Here is a 21,043-nt window from a genome sequence, read left to right on the forward strand (position 1 = left end):
TCTCTTGGGAGATTCTGGAACTCTTTGCCACAGTTGAAGCTTTGCCCTCGTGGCGGGCGCCACTGCTCCAGGTGGGGCTTTCGCGGGCACAAGGTCAGCAGCGTACAAGGCCTCCCAAGCCTCCTGTAGAGTTTGCACCCGGTGCTTAGTGCCCTTCAGTGTAAAGTTCAGAGAAAAAGGGAATCCCCATCTATACTGTATCTGATGTTTATTCAGGGACTCCAACGCTGGTCTCATCTGCCTTCTTAACTGGAGGGTATATTGCGAGAGGTCTTGATAAACCTGGATCTGAGCTCCACCATATTCCAAGGTCTTTGTCTTTCTGGCAGACGCCAAGACCCTTTCCTTGATCTCATATTTATGGAACTTCACAATGATATCACGCGATTGTTGCATCTTTCGCGCCCCCACTGCTCTGTGTGCTCTATCCAACTCACACCGGAGTTCTCCTTCCTCGGGGCCCAGCAAGGTGGAACAAAGAGTTTGCACTATCTCCGCCACGTTTTCTGTTTCGCCACCCTCAGGGATGCCACGGAAGCGAAGATTATTCCGCCGTCCCCGGTTCTCAAGGTCATCTAATTTGTACTCCAAGTGTGCATTTTTATGTTCCATCTCTTGTAGCAGAGTGGCATGTTTATTTAAGGTTTCGGCGTGTTCATCTATTTTCAGTTCTGCCTCCTCCACTCTGCCTCCCAGTTCCCTGAGGTCGGCGCTGAGCGTGTCCATCCACTCCAGTATTTCATCTTTGGATTGTTTAATCTCCATCTGAATATTGGAGAGAAACTTGCGGAGTTCGCCGGTCATACCTTTTTTTGAAGGGGGGGCTCGCGCTTCAGACATGGACAACGCTGAGTCCGAGTCCGACAGGGAGGCACGCTCAGGAGATTCGCGGTGCTTCGCGGCCTTGCTCGCCATGCTTTTCTCCGCCTTGTCCACTTCTTTTTTCCGAGTAGAAGCGGTTTTACTCATTTTGTCAGCTGTTTAGAGGAGGAATCCGCTAGCTGTTGCTTAGCCTTTCTCCCATTAGATCGCTATTTTACCCGATAGTTCAGTGGTGGGTGAGGGAGCTATGAAGCTAGACGACCATGCTTCCCAGTGATGTCACTTCCTCCCATCATCCGGACTTTTAACCTGCATTTTCTTTACCATCCATGAGCTCTCTTTCTTCCTGATGGCTTCCTCAAAAAAATCAGAAGCAACACAGACAGGGAGTGAAACGCACCAATATTTAGCCTCCCTCACTGAGCAAACTGGACTCCTGTAAAACCGAAGAGATGTCCCTTCACAGTGTTATGCAGGAGATCCTTCACATAAAGGACATACTCAAAGAGAATTTGGACACTCTTACCAACATCAAAAGAGATATGGCTGATCTCAAACAGGAGATGTCCTCTTTAACACTAAAAGTGGAGCACTCTGAGAATAGGCTCAATGTGCACGAGGTGCAGCTTCAGGCCCTCCCAAAACTATTCTGTTACACTGCTATTGGAGCATGAAATTGACCTGAGCAATCGCTCCCTCCGGTGCAATTTCTGCATCCTTGGCTTACTGGAGTGTCCCGATATGGTCTCCTTCCTTTCCAAATGGATAACTCAGATGCTCCATCTTCAATTTACGCAGTCACAGAAGAGAGGGTTATACAGCATACAAGCATACAGTACAGACAAAAAAGCAACAATGGGCCTTCAAGAAAGAGATAATAGCTGTCCTTTATTGTGAAAAAGACCTGACACGGGCCGTGTTTCGGCGCACAAGCGCCTGACTCAGGGGTCAGAATATATCTTCACAGTATATAAGAAGGAGTTTCCAGACAATCGAACTGAATTGCCAGCTGATGCTGAGCGTTCATTCAATCAAGCGAGACGCTGCTTGATTGAATGAACGCTCAGCATCAGCTGGCAATTATCTGGAGCAACAAGACATTGATTTTATGGACTCTTAACTCAGGTAACTTATCATCCACCTAGTGACTTTTCTCCTGCAGCTCATGAGGATTTCTCCTCTCCATTACAATGAAGCATATTCCATTAGTTTCTTTTGCTCAACCTTTATTCTAACTTTGATTATCAATAGCCATGTAACATATGGGTAAATCTCTTGATATGATGCTTATGAACAATTTGATATTATTGTGTTGTTCTTGTTCACAAGATTGTCTACGGAGAGGCCCCAACCTATATGTTTAGCCTTATCGACTTCCCGCCCACTTTCCTAACTGCAGGAACTTGAGATATGAGCTGCTCTTTGCCTCGTCGTTCAGCTACACATGCCCCCATTTCTGGAATGCTCTACCATCACAGTTAAAGGAGACAGCCGAACACAGCCTATTCAAGAAATCTCTAAAGACTTACCTGTGTAATCGTTCTTGCTCCACTCCTGCTTGATCCCTTGAATTCCCTTATTCCTCTCCCCTGTTGACCCCCCTCTCTTCCCCTCCTCTACTCTTTACTCCATCTTGCATATGACTTATTGTATTGTACAAATTTTGAACGTGATGTGTTCTTTAAGAGGGAGCCAGATCCTTTTTTCATTACAATCCCCCACCTCTTCTTCTCCTCAGTGGTGATTGAACTGTAAATTCCCCTCAGCCCTGATTTTGTTGCAAAGATTAAACAATCCATAGTAGATTATTCTCACTTTAACAGCCCTGATGACACATCTCTCCCCTCATAGTGGGGCACCTTAAAGGCTTACACCAGAGGGTCCATTATATCTCTAACTGGCAGAAGAAACAAAAATCTGAGCTAACAAATATTGAGAATGACATAAGAAGATTAGAGTTTGATTACATTAAAACCCCCTCACCTTACACCTTCACTTCTATTACTAAATTAAGACACAAATATAATACCATTTTTAGTTCACTAGCCAACCAAGAACTAGCCAATATGCAGAAAACAACAAGGCCGGCTGTCTTTTAGCTGAGTTTTTAAAGGGTAAAAGGATCAAAGCCCGGGTTGTGTCTCTTAAGTCTCAAAACAATAGTTCACTCTACTAACTCAAATTCAACAATTTTATCAATTTCTATACACTTCTGAATCAACAGTCTCAATACATGATATTGATAGTTTTCTTGATGAACATATACATCTCACAATTTCTGACAAGTAGGCCTCCCAATGAGCAGCTCCCATTACAATTAAAGAAATTCAATAGGCTATCAAATCCCTTCTGTTAAGTAAGACCCCTGGCCAAGATGGCTTTAATGCTGAGTATTATAACTGTATTTCAGAAACGATTGCTCCTCTTCTCCTTACACTATATACAAAACTGATTGCTAGTTGGGATATTGGGGTACTTACAGAGGCACAGATAATCGTAATCCCCAGGTGGGAGAGACCCTTGTATGGTCTCCAATTACAGACCTTTATCTCTCATAAACATCGACAGCAAGATATATGCCAAAATCACGGGTTTTCGTTGGTGTAAATGAATGTTGGCGCTAAAATATCAACTAAGAATATTCTATAATAGGTGCCGATTATAGAATATGCTAAGTCGGCATCAATTTCAGAGCTGAATTTTTAGGCGCTATATATAGAATCTCCTCCATATTGGCAAAAATATTAAAATTACCCAAACACTTAGAGGTAAATTTCCCAGATTTCATAAATGACCATTACGCTTATACCCGTAGTCAAAGCAGCCTTTGGTTTTCTTCCATCAATGACCACCTAACACTTCCTTGGTTAAAACTAGAATGTACACTATCCTCCCAATATCCTCTCAATATTCTGGCACACATGATTATTCTTAAATCCCTTAAACAGTGCTTAGTTCTATCGTTCTCAGTTCAGGCCTTCTGTAAAATTTGCCAAAATCCAAAAAATACAATTCTCACCTTGTCATATGGAATAATACTGACATCTTGATAGATTGCAAACTCATTTCATGGTCAACCTGGCAGTCATGTGGCATTTGGTATATTAAACAACTCCTTCATAAAGGCTCCTTTAAGACCCTTAATCAATTGATAACCAAATTTAATCTACTTACCTCTCAAATTCTATTCTTGGATTCAGCTTCAACATGTACTCACAGTCTGCTATGTCTGATACTTGCTTACTAGATAGATTTATTACTAGGAGTAGCCTAGTGGTTAGTGCAGTGGGCTGATAACCTGTGTTCAATTCCCACTGCAGCCCCTTGTGACTCTGGGCAAGTCACTTAAACCTCCATTGCCCCAGGTACAAAAAAAAACCTACCATATATATAATATGTAAACTGTTTAGTCTGTAACCCACAGAAAGGCAGTATATCAAGTCCTGTCTCCTTTCCCTTAAAATTATTTTGGCCCTTCAGAGCCTCTCTTTTTTTTTTATAAAACTTTCCAAGTTAGTAAGAGGCACTTTTGTCTGAGTATACAAGTATGGGAACAAGACTTAAAAGAAATTATCCCTACAGAAGCACTTTCTGGTCTCGAGGTCCATGATTCTCTGCCTCAATCACTCAATCTCTGTATTTCATGCAGCACAGCCTTTTGGAACCCGAGGAAATGTAAACTTACGGGTATATTGCTAAATCTGATAAATGCTGATCTTGCAGTAAAAGCACAGGTACACTAGTTCACATGTCATGTTAACTTAGGTATCTTGTGGTCTGAAGTTTGGGACAAAATCTTTCTCATTTTACAATTTGATGAAACTCTACATGTTAAACGTGATTTGGAAATCATGTGTTTTTGTGTATCCTCTTACTGATGATAAATTCTTAACTGATGTTCTCATTTCTGTAGCACTAAAATTAGTTATCAGTCACTGGAAAGATAACTCTGTCTTCGATATGTGGTAGAACTGGATCATCTTATAAAGGAAAGAAAATTTTGGAATTCCATTCTCCTTGCTTCAGCAGAAAACATTGTAACTGGAAAAATGTGATTTATAGCTCTCTCCTTTATAATGTTTCTCTTTACCTCCAGGATATCTGACTTTCAACTGGCGATATCTTTTAGCTGTCACTTTTGTTTAGTTAGTTTTTTTTTTTACAAAGCAGTGGTAAGCCCAATGCGCAGGGCACTTTTTCCCGCAGCTTAGTAAAAGGACCACTCAATCATCAGCCTAGGATACTCATGTGACACCCATGTTCTTGTTTTCTGATGTTCAAGCTTTATTACATTTGTTGCGTATTATGCATATAAAAATTCAATTAGCATATTTTGAAAAAAAAAAAAGGAATTCAGTTGCGCCTAATTCCTGTTTTTGGCATGACAACTCCAACACTCAGTTGCCTATAGCAGTGATTTTCAACCAGTGCAGAATTTTATAAACTCTTAAGTGAAGAAATGGCAGATACTTTGACTAATGTGTTCAATAAGATGGTGGACATGAAATAGATACCTACATATCTTAATGAGGCTCAAATTGTTGTCTTGCCAAAACTAGGCCAAGTCCCTGAGATAGCAGAATCATACCACCTGATATCACTTCTTAATTATGAGGTTAAGCTCATGGCTAAAATCATGGTGAATCAACTGGTGAAAATCCTGTCTTTGGTAATGCTTAACTCGAAGGTGGATTTTGTAAAAGGTACATCTCTAAAAACCTTGTTTTTACTCTTTCTGGGAGTGCTAGGACTGGGGGGCACACAGTGGGGCTACAGAGTGATGAATTTGGGGCGAGTTGGAGAGGGTATTTCTTCACTCAGTGTTGCCAGAGAGTGTGGTGAGGGCGGTTAGCTTTGCTTCTTAAAAGAGGGGTCCGGGAGCCATTTTTGAAGTTGACTTGGGTAGGGTCCACTGCTTCTTTCTAGGGTGGGCAGCGTGGGATGTGTTGTGCTGTTTTGGGATGTTGCCGGGTGCTTGTGTCCTGGGTTGGCCGCTGTTGGAGGTGGGTTGCTGGGCTTGGTGGTCCTTCAGTCTGTCCTGGTGTGGCAGCGTTTATGTTCTTATGACTCAAATATAAACTGAGATCCCCATTTTTTTGTCCAAAATCCTCATATATTCAAAGTAGTAAATTTAAAACGAATCTGAGAAAATTTTTCTTCACTCAACATGCAATTAAACTCTGGAATTTGCTTTCAGAGGATGTAGTAAAAACAGTTAGTGTAGCGGGGTTTAGAAAAGGTTTGGATGGCTTCCTAAAGGAAAAGTCCATAGACCATTATTAAAATGGCCTTGGGGAAAATCTACTGCTTATTTCTAGAATGAGCAGCATAAAATGTATTCTACTGTTTTGGGATCTTGCCAGATACTTGTGACCTGGATTGGCCACTGTTGGAAACAAGATGCTTGGCTTGATGGACCTTTGGTCTGTCCCAGTATGACAGCACTTACGTACTTATCTCATAGCACACTGCCAAGGCACAAAAATTGTCAAGGCACACCATCAGTTTTTTAAGAATATATATTTTATTGTTTAACAAATTAGTATTAAGATTGTGTTTAAAGCTCAATAATTAAGGGCGCTACCAATTAGCATGCGCTGAATGCTGTGAAGGCCATTCCATTGCTATGGGCTTCGTCGCATTTGCCACGTCAGAATCGCTAGTGCAGCTTTGTAAAAAGGAGCCCTACATTTTTAATGATTGAGCTATCTTTATAGTTGAATACTTTTATTGAAAACACAAGTTGACAAAAGGGTAACAATACATTTCAAAGATAATGAAGACAGCTATGAGCAACACATATTCAAAAACAATAATTTTAAAGTGAATACCTCCTCCTCCCCACCAACGACAGTGCTGGTGGTGATCACATCCTTTCAATGTATCCAATCTGTTGGCCTAAATTCCTTCGACTCCCACCAGACACACATTTACAGAAATCTACCCCCGTAATGACAAAGTAATGAGATCATTGCGAATAAACAATCTGAATGTCACACAATTTTCACTATGTAATCTGTTTAAAATTTGTGATAACAAGCAAACTGTCACAGGAACATACACATGAAAACCATGGACTCACAATAATTGAGCCAATTAATGTATGGTCATATTAAAGCAGATTTAGGATGAAGGTTCCATTAACTTCCTCATGGTATCTGGTTACACAAATTGGGGAATTTTGCCTGACTGTTTTTCCCGGTGGTGGCAGAGGAAGGCAATAATGCAGACAGGCTGCTCGCACTATTCGGAACCCTCTCTCTCTGATGCTTCTCGCCTATGAGGAAGCAGGAAGTTACATCAGAGAGAAGACTCATGGGTTGGTACTAGCAAGCTGTCTGAATTTCTGACCGCTGCCGCTAACTGCTACAGAAGAAATCTTATAATGCTGGGTTGCTGGTTGTGAATGGGAGAACAGTGATAGAAAACTCTCACAGCACACCTGGAGAGCAGTCACAGCACATTGATGTGCCATGGCACACCGGACTATAGAGATTTCACTTAATAGGTCTTCAGAGCTACCTTAAATTTCTTATTTTGGTCAAGCTTTTCTAGAGAGACCTTGAATGTGCTCTGTAGCAAGGCACTGCCAGGCTAAGTTTCATTGGGCTTGTGACCTTCAGCAACATGTTTTGTCTTGTGTTAAATCTCTGTATGTGTTAAATACAAAAAGTTGTAACATAACATCAGTACTACAGTGGGTAGGGGAGGGGGAAAGTAATTGTCAAAAAGTTTGATGACTGCCTTTACTGTTATAGCTTTATTTAAATGTATGTCTTGACTTTGGAACTTCTGTTTATTCGCTGGTGGATTTGTTACCATTGCCTTGTCATCAATAAAAATAGTTGAATCATAAATCTCTGTGTGTTACCTGCCCTCCTTTTGTTATCTTACTTTTTTTGGTGATAATTTGCTAATGGAACTAATGTAACCTAGGTCAACTTTTAATTGTTTCACACCTTTTCATCATATCTTCTACTTCTTTACCACCGTTATTATTTGTAAACCATTTTTGATTTAAGTTTTGATTTAGAGGTACATCAAAGATGAAATGTGATACCATTTATTGCCTATTTATATTCATTAACTTTTTAATCGCTAATTATTCACTCTGCAACTTCAGTTCCCCGCACACCCAGTACCTAAAGAACTAATTTCATAATATGAATCTCTTACTACAATAAAAGGCAAGAGGGAATCTGTGACAGCAGAAGGGAATTTTGATCTAAAATCATTTGTTGGAATGTGACTAGAAAAAAAAAACACCCTGTACAATGTACTCCTATTTCCGATTAGGGCTGAAGAGTTATGACTATGCACTGCGGATTCTCTTAACAAAACAATATATTACTTTCCTCTCTGGTTTCGCATAGTGCTCCCGTCGGTTTCAACACTCCTTACTCAGGCCCGCCTTACACTTACTCACCACGAAAAGATTGCAAATTTGAGAAACCTTCACAAGTTTAAAAAAAAAAAAAAAAAAATCCCAGCTCTGTCAAAGAAAGGCCAGTTCTTATCAGACAAGGAACAGCGAGGAGGAGGAGGAGGAGGAAGCGAATTCTTCTGGCACGGGACGCACTGGAGTCCCCTCCCCCTGCGTCGGGATGTTTTGGTATCGCCTTCCCCGCACTGCCATGTTGCATTGTGCCGCCTGAGTGCGGAGAGAGAGAGAGCGCAGCGAAAGCAGAACGGAAGCCCGGCGCGCGGGGGTGACTCCGGCGCGAGCAGCAACAGCGTGTGAACGCGCGTGCTGACGCGCCGCCCTCAGCCCCGGCCTGCTGCGAGAGCGAGGCCGCAGCAGCAACTGCCGCCGCCGTGATTCATGTCGCTGAGCTCTCCCGGGCCGTGAGGGGCAGGAAAGTGAACGGGGGAGACGGAGTGAAGTCGGCGGCGCCACGCGAACCGGCGAGCGAAAGAGAAAAGGAAAAAAAAAAAAAAGCCGGCGCAATGAGCAACAACCAGCAGCAGCAACCGCCGCCGCCGCAGAGGCGAATGGCAAACGTCGGCTCCTTGCTGCTCACCCCGCAGGAGAACGAGAGTCTCTTCAACTTGCTGGGCAAGAAATGCGTTGTAAGTTCCACCCGGCTCCGTCTTCTGAGCTTTCTTTCCCGCCGAGTTTAGAAGTAGTAGGAAAAGTAGTCCAAGTAGTATCCTGCCTTTTTTTTTTGTTGTTTTTGTGGCCCAGTCGCCGGGATGGTCCCGGCCTCGACTGGCCAGTTCCGCTCTTTTCCTGCCTTTTTCCTCCTTCAGGTGGTTGTCGCTGCAGGATGAGTTTCCCTCATGTAGGCCTTTGCCGGTCAGCCAGGGCAATGTCACAATCTCTCCTTCTTCTCCCCTAACTTCATGTTTGTTTCTACCGATAGAGAGAGCCGCTCCCCCCGGCCTCTCGTGGGTTAACTTTGTATTTCTACTTATACGTGGGGGTTCCACCCCCCCCTTCTGTTAAATAATATATACGAGTGCTATCAAAACAGTTGTTGAGGTACACTGGAGAAGGAAAAAAAACAACTGGGTAGCTCTTGTTGAGGGACCGAGGTGTGAAATTTATGGATGACAAGTCTGCTGCTGTGAATGGGAGTGAGAGAGCTGCTAGAGAAGATGTGGAGTAGGTCAGGTGGGGCTGCTTTGGGCAGAGAATCTGGAGGTCAGGAAGTACGATGACTTGAGGTGCTTTTTGGATGTCGGAACATTTATTTAGCTAGTTTCGTTTGGAACGCGCCTGGCTTCGCTCTTTCTCCAGAACTTTTTTAAATGGATGGATTTCTTAGATATATATATTTTTTTAATATTATCAATAGAAATCAAACAAAATAAAACATGGAAAAGAAAATGATACCTTTTTTATTGGACATAACTTAATACATCTTATTTTCTTTTCCATGTTTTATTTTGTTTGATTTTCTATTGATAACCTTAAGAGTGGACTAACACGGCTACCACACCTCTCTACATGTAGAACCCCAAAGAATAGCAAGATTCCGGAATGCTAAAGAGTGACAAGATTCCACATCAGAATTTCAAAGAGTAGCAACGTTCCATGTAGAACCCGATCTGACAAAGAAGGGCAACCTTCGAAAGCTAATCAAGAAATGTATTAAGTTATGCCCAATAAAAAAGGTATCATCTTATTTTCTTTCCCATGTTTTATTTTGTTTGATTTCTATTGATAACCTTAAGAGTGGACTAACACGGCTACCACACTCCTCTTTTTTTTTTTTAATATGAAATTTTGTATTATGATGTAAACCGTTCTGTTTTGTGAATGCAATTTGAAACGGTATAGGAAATAGATAAACGATAACTGGCTTCTGACCCTTTGAGGATTGTTTGCACTATTTTCCAATGCCATATTTTAGCCGTGTCGTGCTGGAGGGAAGTCGGGTTCTGTATTTTGGGGGTGATCAAGAAACGCGCTTTCAATGGTTAACTGCAGCGGAGAGAGCAGAGAATAGGATTTCCTCCCGTTTTTGCTGAAACTTCATCTCGGGTTAGCGAAAGGCAATTTATTTCTTTTCTCTCTACCTGAAACCCAGAGAAGTTACTCGCTCTTATGCTGCGTTGCTTCTAAAACGGAAGTTGCCAGAAACGTACAGTGCTTTCCAACTCGCTCCCCCCCCTTCCTTTAGGCTGGGCGTTAGAGTGATGGGTTGACCAGCATTCTTGTGTTCACATAATGAGTTGTTTAAGCATGTCGCACTGCATGATTGCAATATTTTCTAGCAGAACGTGTTTGTAGGCATGGGAAGTCCGAGACACCTGAAGGTTAAAAAAAAAAAAAAAAAAGGTTCTCATCTTGACACCTATTCGCCTTCTTCCTCTCGCATTCGATTTGGTAATATTACTTCCGCAAAGTGGTTTCGGTTGCTCGGGAGAAGTCGGATCCTCTCAGTACTACCTTAGAAACGGAGCGCTGTTCTGTTTTAACTGCCGTTGCTACTTTCGGTATGGGGCGTGCCTCCTGCTGATGTGCTTTATTTTCTCTGCTGGGTCGCTCCCCCACAGGATGTGCTGGATTAGACTAAATGTTACCTTTCTGGCTGGGAACGAGTGCTCCATTTTGAAGTGATTAGGTGCTGAAGCTGAGTGGATCCAGCCCTGCTTGGGAATGAGTGCTAGATCCGTGTGGAGCCAGCCCTTCTGGTGGAGTTGAGTGCTGGATCCAAGAGGCTCCAGCCCTTCACATGAGAATGAGTGCAGGGGTCAGGAGCATCCAGCTCTTCTGAATGGAAAGAGTGTCAGTCAGGGTGGAGTCATCCATCAAGAGGAGAATGAGTGCTGGATCCAGGTGTATACTACCCCTCTGAGCAGAGTGATTGCTGGATCTGGGTAGATCTAGCACTTCAGAGGATAGTTAATGCTGCATCCAGGTGGATATAGCACTTTGTTGGAGGATGAGTGCTGGATCTGAGTGGATCCAGTCCTTCAGTTTGGATTAGATAGTGGCACTCCCCTCCAGTCCTGCCCCCTTCATCTCCACAATGTGTCTACTCCCTTCCCAACAATGTATAAATGTTTCTTCCTCTCCCTATACCCCACTGTTTATAAATGTTCTCTTTTCTCCTCTATGGAATCTAATTTTTATCCAGCTTATGCCCTCTCTCTCTCGTTATGTTGCCGCCCCGTGCAGGATCCACGTTTCCACTAACCATTAGATTTTCCCTCTCCCTGCAGCATCAAACGCAACTGAAAATTGAGAACCTAGGCACACTGTTCTGTTTTGATTGACGCTGATGCTTTCAGAATGCGATTAGTCCCTGTGCTGACCTGTTGGTCATGATCACTTTCTGCGGGGTTCTGCTCTCATAGGAAGAGAACATCGTGTCGGAGGGATGGGACCTGCCAGAGAAGAACGGAACATGTCGACACTGGGGTTCCCTGCATACCGAAAGCATCAGTGGCAGTCAAAACAAAACAGTGATTCATTTTTAAGGTTGTGCTCTGAGGATCCCGTCTTTTACCAAGACCCTCGTTTGTTTAAAAATTGATTAGGTTGTTAATTGGGAATGTCATATTTTGGATGATAGGTTGATTAGTCACATAGATGGACTTATCTGACTTTTGTGACACAAGGAACACATTTCAGAGGTGACATCATGAGGGTGAGGGCTGGTAGTGGTAACCATGGATTTCATTGATATTGTCTATGTATGATGGGGTGGAAGAAGATGAAATAGGAAAAGTAGGAGAATAAGACAGCAAGTAAGCCATACCCTCTATCTCTGATATTCAACAAAAATAATTATACCCCAAAGCGAGTAAATTGTTATCAAAGTGGTCTACCGTTAAGATGTATTATTTATTACTAAAATGCTTCTTGATGAGTTTTCCTTTTTACTGAAAAGCTCTTCTCACCTTCTCACACTGTTTGGCTACCACCATTATAGTAGCTTATTTTGAACAAGACTGCATTTAGATTGATTGGACTAATCATAAAGCACACTCCCCAAGGCTTGTAGAATTTTGCAACGCTGTGTACTATATCACTTTAGTTTTTCACTTTTTGTACACAAATCTGGGAAACTGATGGTGCAAGAATTTGAATGAGCAGGTGCTTTCATTATTGTTTCTTAGTGATCAAAATGTCAGCTGAGAACTTGATGGTTTTGAAATTGTCCCGATACTTTGCGAATGTTCAGTTATTTTTTTTAGAGAGTCTTATCTGATGAGTTCTGATATTAGGACTTAAGCAAATGCTTACAGGAAGCTAAAATATTTTGTATAGGCTGTGAAAATATGCTGAATTTCTTTACCTTTTGTGGGCTGTTTGTGGAAATGTTTAAGAATTCATTCAGAGGAGACTTTCCATTTGTCCAGGCTTAAATACAAATGTATGCACAGAACAGACAAAGTGCATGGAGGGCCAACCACCAAAGGCATATCAAACTCTTCTGTACTCCAAAAAGGAGTGGTGCTTTCCAAACTTGTTGTAAGGTGCTTGTATATAAGATGGTGCCATTTAAGTCACATTGCTTAATAGATTTCTTTGTGAAGTCTCTTAAAATTTAAGTGTACTTCAGCAAATACAGAAAGCACGTTTTTTAAACTTGCTATTTGTCTTAATGTTAACATTTAAGCATTGTTCCTGTTAGAAGTTTTAATCACAGCTATTTGTTAAATACCATCAGTATCTTAATTCAAAACCTCATTTTTTCATCACTGGCTCCCTAGTGGTCACTAAAAAGTTGTCAAGATTTCTAAAAATCAGATTCCACTTACTTTCTTATAGTAAACTTGTAAATGTTGCAGATTCCAGCCAGTTCCATTCTTCAGCAGCTCTAATGATCACTCGGAGGGCAGCATGTAATCAGTGGTGGAAATATCTTTTAGGTTTTAGCAAACATTGTTCCTTACACTTTTCTTGCCTTTTTAATTTTTTCATAGCAAGTTTGCTTATTTCGTTTATTTTGCTCTCTTTTATTGGAATGCATTACCAAAAGCCGTGAAAACAGCTTATGATCACCTAAACTTCCGGAAATCATTAAAAACTAACCTGTTCAAAAAGGCATACCCTACCGACCCAACTTAAATGCCAGTACCCTGCAACACAACAAAACCAAAGCTCATAATGGACATATAATAACTCTTCCTCTCTACGATTCCCTAATGTGTCTGTACACACAAACCTTATTCTACCACATTACTGTATTTGTTCATACCGGAATTGGCAAACGCCTTTACGGTACTATGTAAGCCACATTGAGCCTGCAAATCTGTTCATTGGGTAAAGCACTCTAGTAGTGGCCTAGTGGTTAGAGCACCGGTCTTGCAATCCAGAGGTGGCCGGTTCAAATCCCACTGCTGCTCCTTGAAACCTTGGGCAAGTCACTTAACCCTCCATTGCCTCAGGTACAAACTTAGATTGTGAGCTCTCCTGGGACAGAGAAATATCCAGTGTACCTGAATGTAACTCACCTTGAGCTACTACTGAAAAAGGTGTGAGCAAAATCTAAATAAATAGGTGGGAAAATGTGGGATACAAGTGTAACAAACAAATACAAAATTTACTGTTTTTTTCCCTGCTTGTTTTAGAAACCAGATGACTTGGCTTCATATAAGCAATCCAAATTTATAAGGAGCAGTGGTATAAGTAACAGACAAAACCATAGAGTTTGGTTGGATGAAAATAAGGATAGTTAAGCTCCAATGTGAGCAGAGATTAAAAAGCAATTTATCAAAGCTGTTCATAGAATATTTGTGCTTTGCAGATATTTATAAAAGAAATTTGAGAATGGCTGTTTAGTCATAAGTAGAAGGAACTTTCAAAATTATTTAACACTAAGGGGTATGTATGTTTACTATGGTGCATTAGCATTTTTAACACACCTTTAAAGTTAAGGCACGTTAAACGCTAATGTACCAATATATTCTTATTGGTGCATTAGCGTTTAACGTGTGTTAAAATGCTAACGCGCCTATAGCGCACCTTAGTAAACATACCCCTAAGACCACTAATTGAAATAAAGTTAATACGACACACAGAAGATATCCTATAGTGCTTAAAATTTCTCTAGTATTGCTGCTTTCATGCATTTCAAAAATGAAAGTAAAATTTTCAATTGATGCACAGTTATTTGATGCCTGAAATTTTGAAGCATTTGTTACACAGTACACAAGTGGATATGGATTTTTGAACAGCTAAATTGAATTGTGCCTGTTGGGCTTTGCTTTAAAAGTAAAAGCATTTAAAGCAATCCTAGCAATGAGGAAAGGATAGTGAATGAATAGCACAACTTACAAATACAGTCAGTGGATACAGGGGCTCCAACACATGTCTGGATTAAGTTTCTGGCATGTCCCGACAGTGAAGAGGGAATTAAGTCAGTGAGTGACTCTGTAGAGTCTGAGTATTGTTGTTCTGAGTATTGTTGTACAAAGGGAACGTGGACAGACTAGTTGGATATTACCATCATATTCTATATATCTGAATAGCAGTGTACTGTTATTTTTGCTGATATGTAAGTATTTGTATGCTAAAGTTAATAAGGACTAATGGTGCTGTGGTTTTGAGGACCCCTCCTCTTTTTCCTGATAGCGCAATCTGCAGCTAATTTGTGTAAACATAACTGCCCCTTGTGCATCTGCACTCTGTTGCTTGCAGTTTGCCGCAGGTATTTATATGTAAGCCGCATTGAGCCTGCCATGAGTGGGAAAGCGCGGGGTACAAATGTAACAAAAAAAAAAAAAAAAAATATTTTGAAGAAAGTGGTTATTCCAAGTGATTGTGTGCAACTGCCTTCTTCAGAATTTGACACAATGGACTAGAAAACAGTTGATGCATAGATTTCTCCGAGGACAAGCAGGCTGCTTGTTCTCACGACTGGGGTGACGTCCGCGGCAGCCCCCACCAACCGGAAATAAGCTTCGCGGGACGGTCAGCACGCAGGGCACGCCCACCGCGCATGCGCGGCCGTCTTCCCGCCCGTGCGCGACCGCTCCCGCCAGTTACTTTTTTTCCGCGACTGAGAGAGTTGTGTTTTCCCCTCTCTCTCGTTTCAGCCGCCGGATTTTTTCGACCGCGTTTACGCGGATCGTCGCTTTTGGCCTGTTCGGCCTCTTCTTTTTCTTCTTTCTCTTTTATTAAAAAAAAAAAAAAAAAAAAAAAGGATTTTGCGCGTGTGGAGCACGCGCTCCTTCTTTTCCCTCGCTTTCTAGCGGGGACGCCTCGTTGCGGCCTAGTGGCCGCTCGGTCGGTTACAATTTTCGTGGTGTGATTTTAGCCACCATTGCCGACTTTGACTTCGCCGACGCGATTTTTCCGTCGATGTCCTCGAAGGTCCCGAGTGGATTTAAAAAGTGTGGTCGCTGCGGCCGGCCGATCTCGCAGACCGACACCCACGCTTGGTGCCTCCAGTGCCTCGGGCCGGAGCACAATCTCAAGTCGTGCGTTTTGTGTCTCGGTCTCCGGAAACGGACTCAGGTTGCGAGGCAAGTTCTGCGGGACCGTCTTTTTGGAACTTGCGCCGGCCCCTCGACGTCGACCTCGACGGCATCGGTATCGAAGACCGGTTCTTCGGTACCGGTATCGATGCCCGAGACATCGGCACCGATGGCAGCGACCCCAGGAGAACAGGTCCCGTCGGCCCGCCGGTCCGCCGGCGAGAGTGGGGTAGAGAGACCGCGTGGGCAGTCGGCCCCGGTCACTCCCTCAACTCGTGAGCCACGGGACCGAACCCTGTCGGACCCGGTACCCCGAGACCGAGGGGGATCGACCTTCTCCTCCTCCATGCCCTCCGGCACCGGTGGCGTGCACCGGAAAAAAGACAAGAAGCGCCGTCACCGGGAGCCCTCGGTGCACCCTGAAGAGGAGTCGACGCCGAAGCGTCATCGCAGAGAGGAGAGATCTCCGTCGGTGGTGGAGGTACCGACGCGTCGGGGTTCCGGCACCTCGGTGCCATCTCCTGGCCCCCAGCAGCTTCCGGCACCGACACCCTTACCGGCCCCACCGCCTTTCCCGGCAGCGGGCCTGGACGAGTGCCTCAGAGCCATCCTTCCGGGGATCCTGGAAGGGCTGATGCGCCAGGCTGTGCCGGCGCCGGGGGTGCTTGCGCCCTCGGCGCCGATGACTGTGGCGCCGGCGAGCTCTAGCCCGGCGCCGGGGCAGTCGACACCGCCGCCGCTTGCGGTGCCGGTCTCGACAGCCACGCAGGTGGAGTCCCCGTCGACGTCGATGGAGGGAGCTCCGTCCCCGCCGGCGCGGGAGTCCACCGCTCGACGACACCGAGACCTTGGTGCCTCGACGTCGAGCCGGGCCCGGTACCGGACTCAGCTACATGAGCTAATGTCCGATACCGAGGACGAGGACTCGTGGGGGGAAGAGGAGGACCCGAGATATTTCTCCTCCGAGGAGTCTACAGGCCTTCCCTCGGACCCCACGCCGTCACCGGAGAGGAAGCTCTCACCTCCTGAGAGTCTCTCCTTTGCCTCCTTTGTGCGGGATATGTCTATAAGCATTCCCTTTCCCGTGGTCTCTGTGGAAGAGCCGAGGGCCGAGATGCTCGAGGTCCTCGACTATCCATCACCACCTAGAGAGTCCTCCACGGTACCGCTGCACAATGTCCTGAAGGAGACGCTGCTCCGGAACTGGGTGCGACCACTAACTAATCCCACCATTCCCAAGAAAGCAGAGTCCCAGTACAGGATCCACTCTGACCCAGAGCTCATGCGGCCCCAGTTGCCCCATGACTCAGCGGTCGTGGATTCTGCTCTCAAGAGGGCACGGAGTTCGAGGGATACCGCCTCGGCGCCCCCGGGGCGGGAGTCTCGCACTCTGGACTCATTTGGGAGGAAGGCCTACCAATCCTCCATGCTCGTGACCCGCATCCAATCTTACCTGCTCTATATGAGCATCCACATGCGGACCAATGTGCAACAGCTGGCGGACCTGGTCGATAAGCTCCCGCCGGAGCAGTCCAGGCCTTATCAGGAGGTGGTCAGGCAGCTGAAGGCGTGCAGAAAGTTCCTGTCCAGGGGGATTTTTGACACCTGTGACGTGGCATCTCGTGCTGCGGCCCAAGGTATAGTGATGCGCAGGCTCTCATGGCTGCGTGCCTCTGACCTGGACAACCGCACCCAGCAGAGACTGGCTGACGTCCCTTGCCGGGGGGATAACATTTTCGGTGAGAAGGTCGAGCAGATGGTGGACCAACTGCATCAGCGGGAAACCGCTCTCGACAAGCTCTCCCACCGGGCGCCTTCAGCACCCGCCCCCACGGGTGGGCGTTTTTCCCGGGCACGGCAGGCTGCACCCTATTCTTTTGCAAAGCGTAGGTACAACCAGCCGGCCCGAAGGCCTCGTCAGGCACAGGGACAGCCCCAGCGCGCTCGTTCTCGTCAACAGCGTGCGCCTAAGCAGCCCCCTGCGCCTCCACAGCAAAAGCCGGGGACGGGCTTTTGACTGGATCCACGGGAACATAGCCGCCCTACAAGTGTCCGTACCGGACGATCTGCCGGTCGGAGGGAGGTTAAAATTTTTTCACCAAAGGTGGCCTCTCTTAACCTCCGACCAGTGGGTTCTCCAAATAGTGCGGTGCGGATACGCCCTGAATTTGGCCTCCCTGCCTCCAAATTGTCCTCCGGGAGCTCAGTCTTTCAGCTCCCATCACAAGCAGGTACTTGCAGAGGAACTCTCCGCCCTTCTCAGCGCCAATGCGGTCAAGCCCGTACCACCCGGGCAGGAAGGGCGGGGATTCTATTCCAGGTACTTCCTTGTGGAAAAGAAAACAGGGGGGATGCGTCCCATCCTAGACCTGAGAGGCCTGAACAAATTCCTGGTCAAAGAAAAGTTCAGGATGCTTTCCTTGGGCACCCTTCTGCCAATGATTCAGAAAAACGATTGGCTATGTTCCCTGGATTTAAAGGACGCATACACTCACATCCCGATACTGCCAGCTCACAGGCAGTATCTCAGATTCCGACTGGGCGCACGGCACTTTCAGTATTGTGTGCTGCCCTTTGGGCTCGCCTCTGCCCCACGAGTGTTTACCAAGTGCCTCGTGGTGGTAGCGGCCTATCTACGCAAGCTGGGAGTGCACGTGTTCCCATATCTCGACGATTGGCTGGTCAAGAACACCTCGGAGGCAGGAGCCCTCCGGTCCATGCAGTGCACTATCCAACTTCTGGAGCTGCTGGGGTTTGTGATAAATTACCCAAAGTCCCATCTCCAGCCAACTCAGTCTCTGGAATTCATAGGAGCGCTGCTGAATTCCCAGACAGCTCAGGCCTACCTTCCCGAAGCGAGGGCCACCAATCTCTTGACCCTGGCTTCGCAGACCAGAGCGTCTCAGCAGATCACAGCTCGGCAGATGTTGAGACTTCTAGGTCATATGGCCTCCACAGTTCATGTGACTCCCATGGCTCGTCTTCACATGAGATCTGCTCAATGGACCCTAGCTTCCCAGTGGTTCCAGGCCACCGGGAATCTAGAAGATGTCATCCGCCTCTCCACCAGTTGCCGCACTTCACTGCTCTGGTGGACCATCCGGACCAATTTGACCCTGGGACGCCCATTCCAAATTCCGCAGCCCACGAAAGTGCTGACGACGGATGCATCTCGCCTGGGGTGGGGAGCCCATGTCGATGGGCTCCACACTCAGGGTCGGTGGTCCCTCCAGGAAAAGGATCTGCAGATCAACCTCCTGGAGCTCCGAGCGATCTGGAACGCACTGAAGGCTTTCAGAGATCGGCTGTCCTGTCAAATTATCCAAATTCGGACAGACAATCAGGTTGCAATGTATTACGTCAACAAGCAGGGGGGCACCGGATCTCGCCCCCTGTGCCAGGAGGCTGTCGGGATGTGGCGTTGGGCGTGTCGGTTCGGCATGCTCCTCCAAGCCACGTACCTGGCAGGCGTAAACAACAGTCTGGCCGACAGACTGAGCAGAGTCATGCAACCGCACGAGTGGTCGCTCCATGCCAGAGTGGTACGCAAGATCTTCCGAGCGTGGGGCACCCCCTCGGTGGACCTTTTCGCCTCTCAGACCAACCACAAGCTGCCTCTGTTCTGTTCCAGACTTCAGGCACACGGCAGGCTAGCGTCGGATGCCTTTCTCCTCCATTGGGGGACCGGCCTCCTGTATGCTTATCCTCCCATACCTTTGGTGGGGAAGACCTTACTGAAGCTCAAGCAAGACCGCGGCACCATGATTCTGATCGCGCCCTTTTGGCCCCGTCAGATCTGGTTCCCTCTTCTTCTGGAGTTGTCCTCCGAAGAACCGTGGAGATTGGAGTGTTTTCCGACTCTCATTTCGCAGAACGACGGAGCGTTGCTGCACCCCAACCTTCAGTCTCTGGCTCTCACGGCCTGGATGTTGAGGGCGTAGACTTCACTGCGCTGGGTCTGTCTGAGGGTGTCTCCCGGGTCTTGCTTGCCTCTAGAAAGGATTCCACTAAAAAGAGTTACTTTTTCAAGTGGAGGAGGTTTGTCGTGTGGTGTGAGAGCATGGCCCTAGAACCTCGTTCTTGCCCTGCACAGAACCTGCTTGAATACCTTCTGCACTTATCAGAGTCTGGCCTCAAGACCAACTCAGTAAGGAATCACCTTAGTGCGATTAGTGCTTACCATTATCGTGTGGAAGGAAAAGCCATCTCTGGAGAGCCTTTAGTCGTTCGATTCATGAGAGGCTTGCTTTTGTCAAAGCCCCCTATCAAGCCTCCTGCTGTGTCATGGGATCTCAACGTCGTCCTCACCCAGCTGATGAAACCTCCTTTTGAGCCACTGAATACCTGCCATCTGAAGTACTTGACCTGGAAGGTCATTTTCTTGGTGGCAGTTACTTCAGCTCGTAGGGTCAGTGAGCTTCAAGCCCTAGTAGCTCATGCTCCATATACCAAATTTCATCACAACAGAGTAGTGCTCCGCACCCACCCAAAGTTCCTGCCGAAGGTGGTGTCGGAGTTCCATCTTAACCAGTCAATTGTCTTGCCAACATTCTTCCCCAGGCCGCATACCCGCCCTGCTGAACGTCAGTTGCACACATTGGACTGCAAGAGAGCATTGGCCTTCTACTTGGAGCGGACACAGCCCAACAGACAGTCCGCCCAATTGTTTGTTTCTTTCGACCCTAACAGGCTAGGGGTCGCTGTCGGGAAACGCACCATCTCTAATTGGCTAGCAGATTGCATTTCCTTCTCTTACGCCCAGGCTGGGCTGACTCTTGAGGGTCATGTCACGGCTCATAGTGTCAGAGCCATGGCAGCGTCAGTGGCCCACTTGAAGTCAGCCACTATTGAAGAGATCTGCAAGGCTGCGACGTGGTCATCTGTCCACACATTCACATCTCATTACTGCCTCCAGCAGGATACCCGACGCGACAGTCGGTTCGGGCAGTCGGTGCTGCAGAATCTGTTTGGGGTGTAAATCCAACTCCACCCTCCAGGACCCGAATTTATTCTGGTCAGGCTGCACTCTCAGTTAGTTGTTCTTCGTAGGTCAATTTCTGTTATACCCCTCGCCGTTGCGAGGTTCAATTGACCTGGGTTCTTGTTTTGAGTGAGCCTGAGAGCTAGGGATACCCCAGTCGTGAGAACAAGCAGCCTGCTTGTCCTCGGAGAAAGGGTATGATACATACCTGTAGCAGTTGTTCTCCGAGGACAGCAGGCTGATTGTTCTCACCTTCCCTCCCTCCTCCCCTTTGGAGTTGTGTGTTTCATATTTTTTGCTAGTCATTCAACTGGCGGGAGCGGTCGCGCACGGGCGGGAAGACGGCCGCGCATGCGCGGTGGG

The 21,043-nt window shown here is 46.0% G+C and overlaps 1 protein-coding gene across 1 annotated transcript in view; it reads left to right on the forward strand.

Annotated features, from left to right (window-relative positions):
* Window positions 1-8,419: 8,419 nt before the first annotated feature.
* The window catches only part of WASL (WASP like actin nucleation promoting factor), a 155,272-nt gene continuing 142,648 nt past the window's right edge, over window positions 8,420-21,043 (forward strand). Inside the window, 1 exon segment of the mRNA XM_030216749.1 lies at window positions 8,420-8,892. Coding sequence (XP_030072609.1) covers window positions 8,770-8,892 — 123 coding nt within the window. The 5' untranslated portion in view covers window positions 8,420-8,769.

This window comes from Microcaecilia unicolor, chromosome 10, assembly GCF_901765095.1.
Source record: "Microcaecilia unicolor chromosome 10, aMicUni1.1, whole genome shotgun sequence".
In the NCBI taxonomy this organism is placed as follows: Eukaryota; Metazoa; Chordata; class Amphibia; order Gymnophiona; family Siphonopidae; genus Microcaecilia; species Microcaecilia unicolor.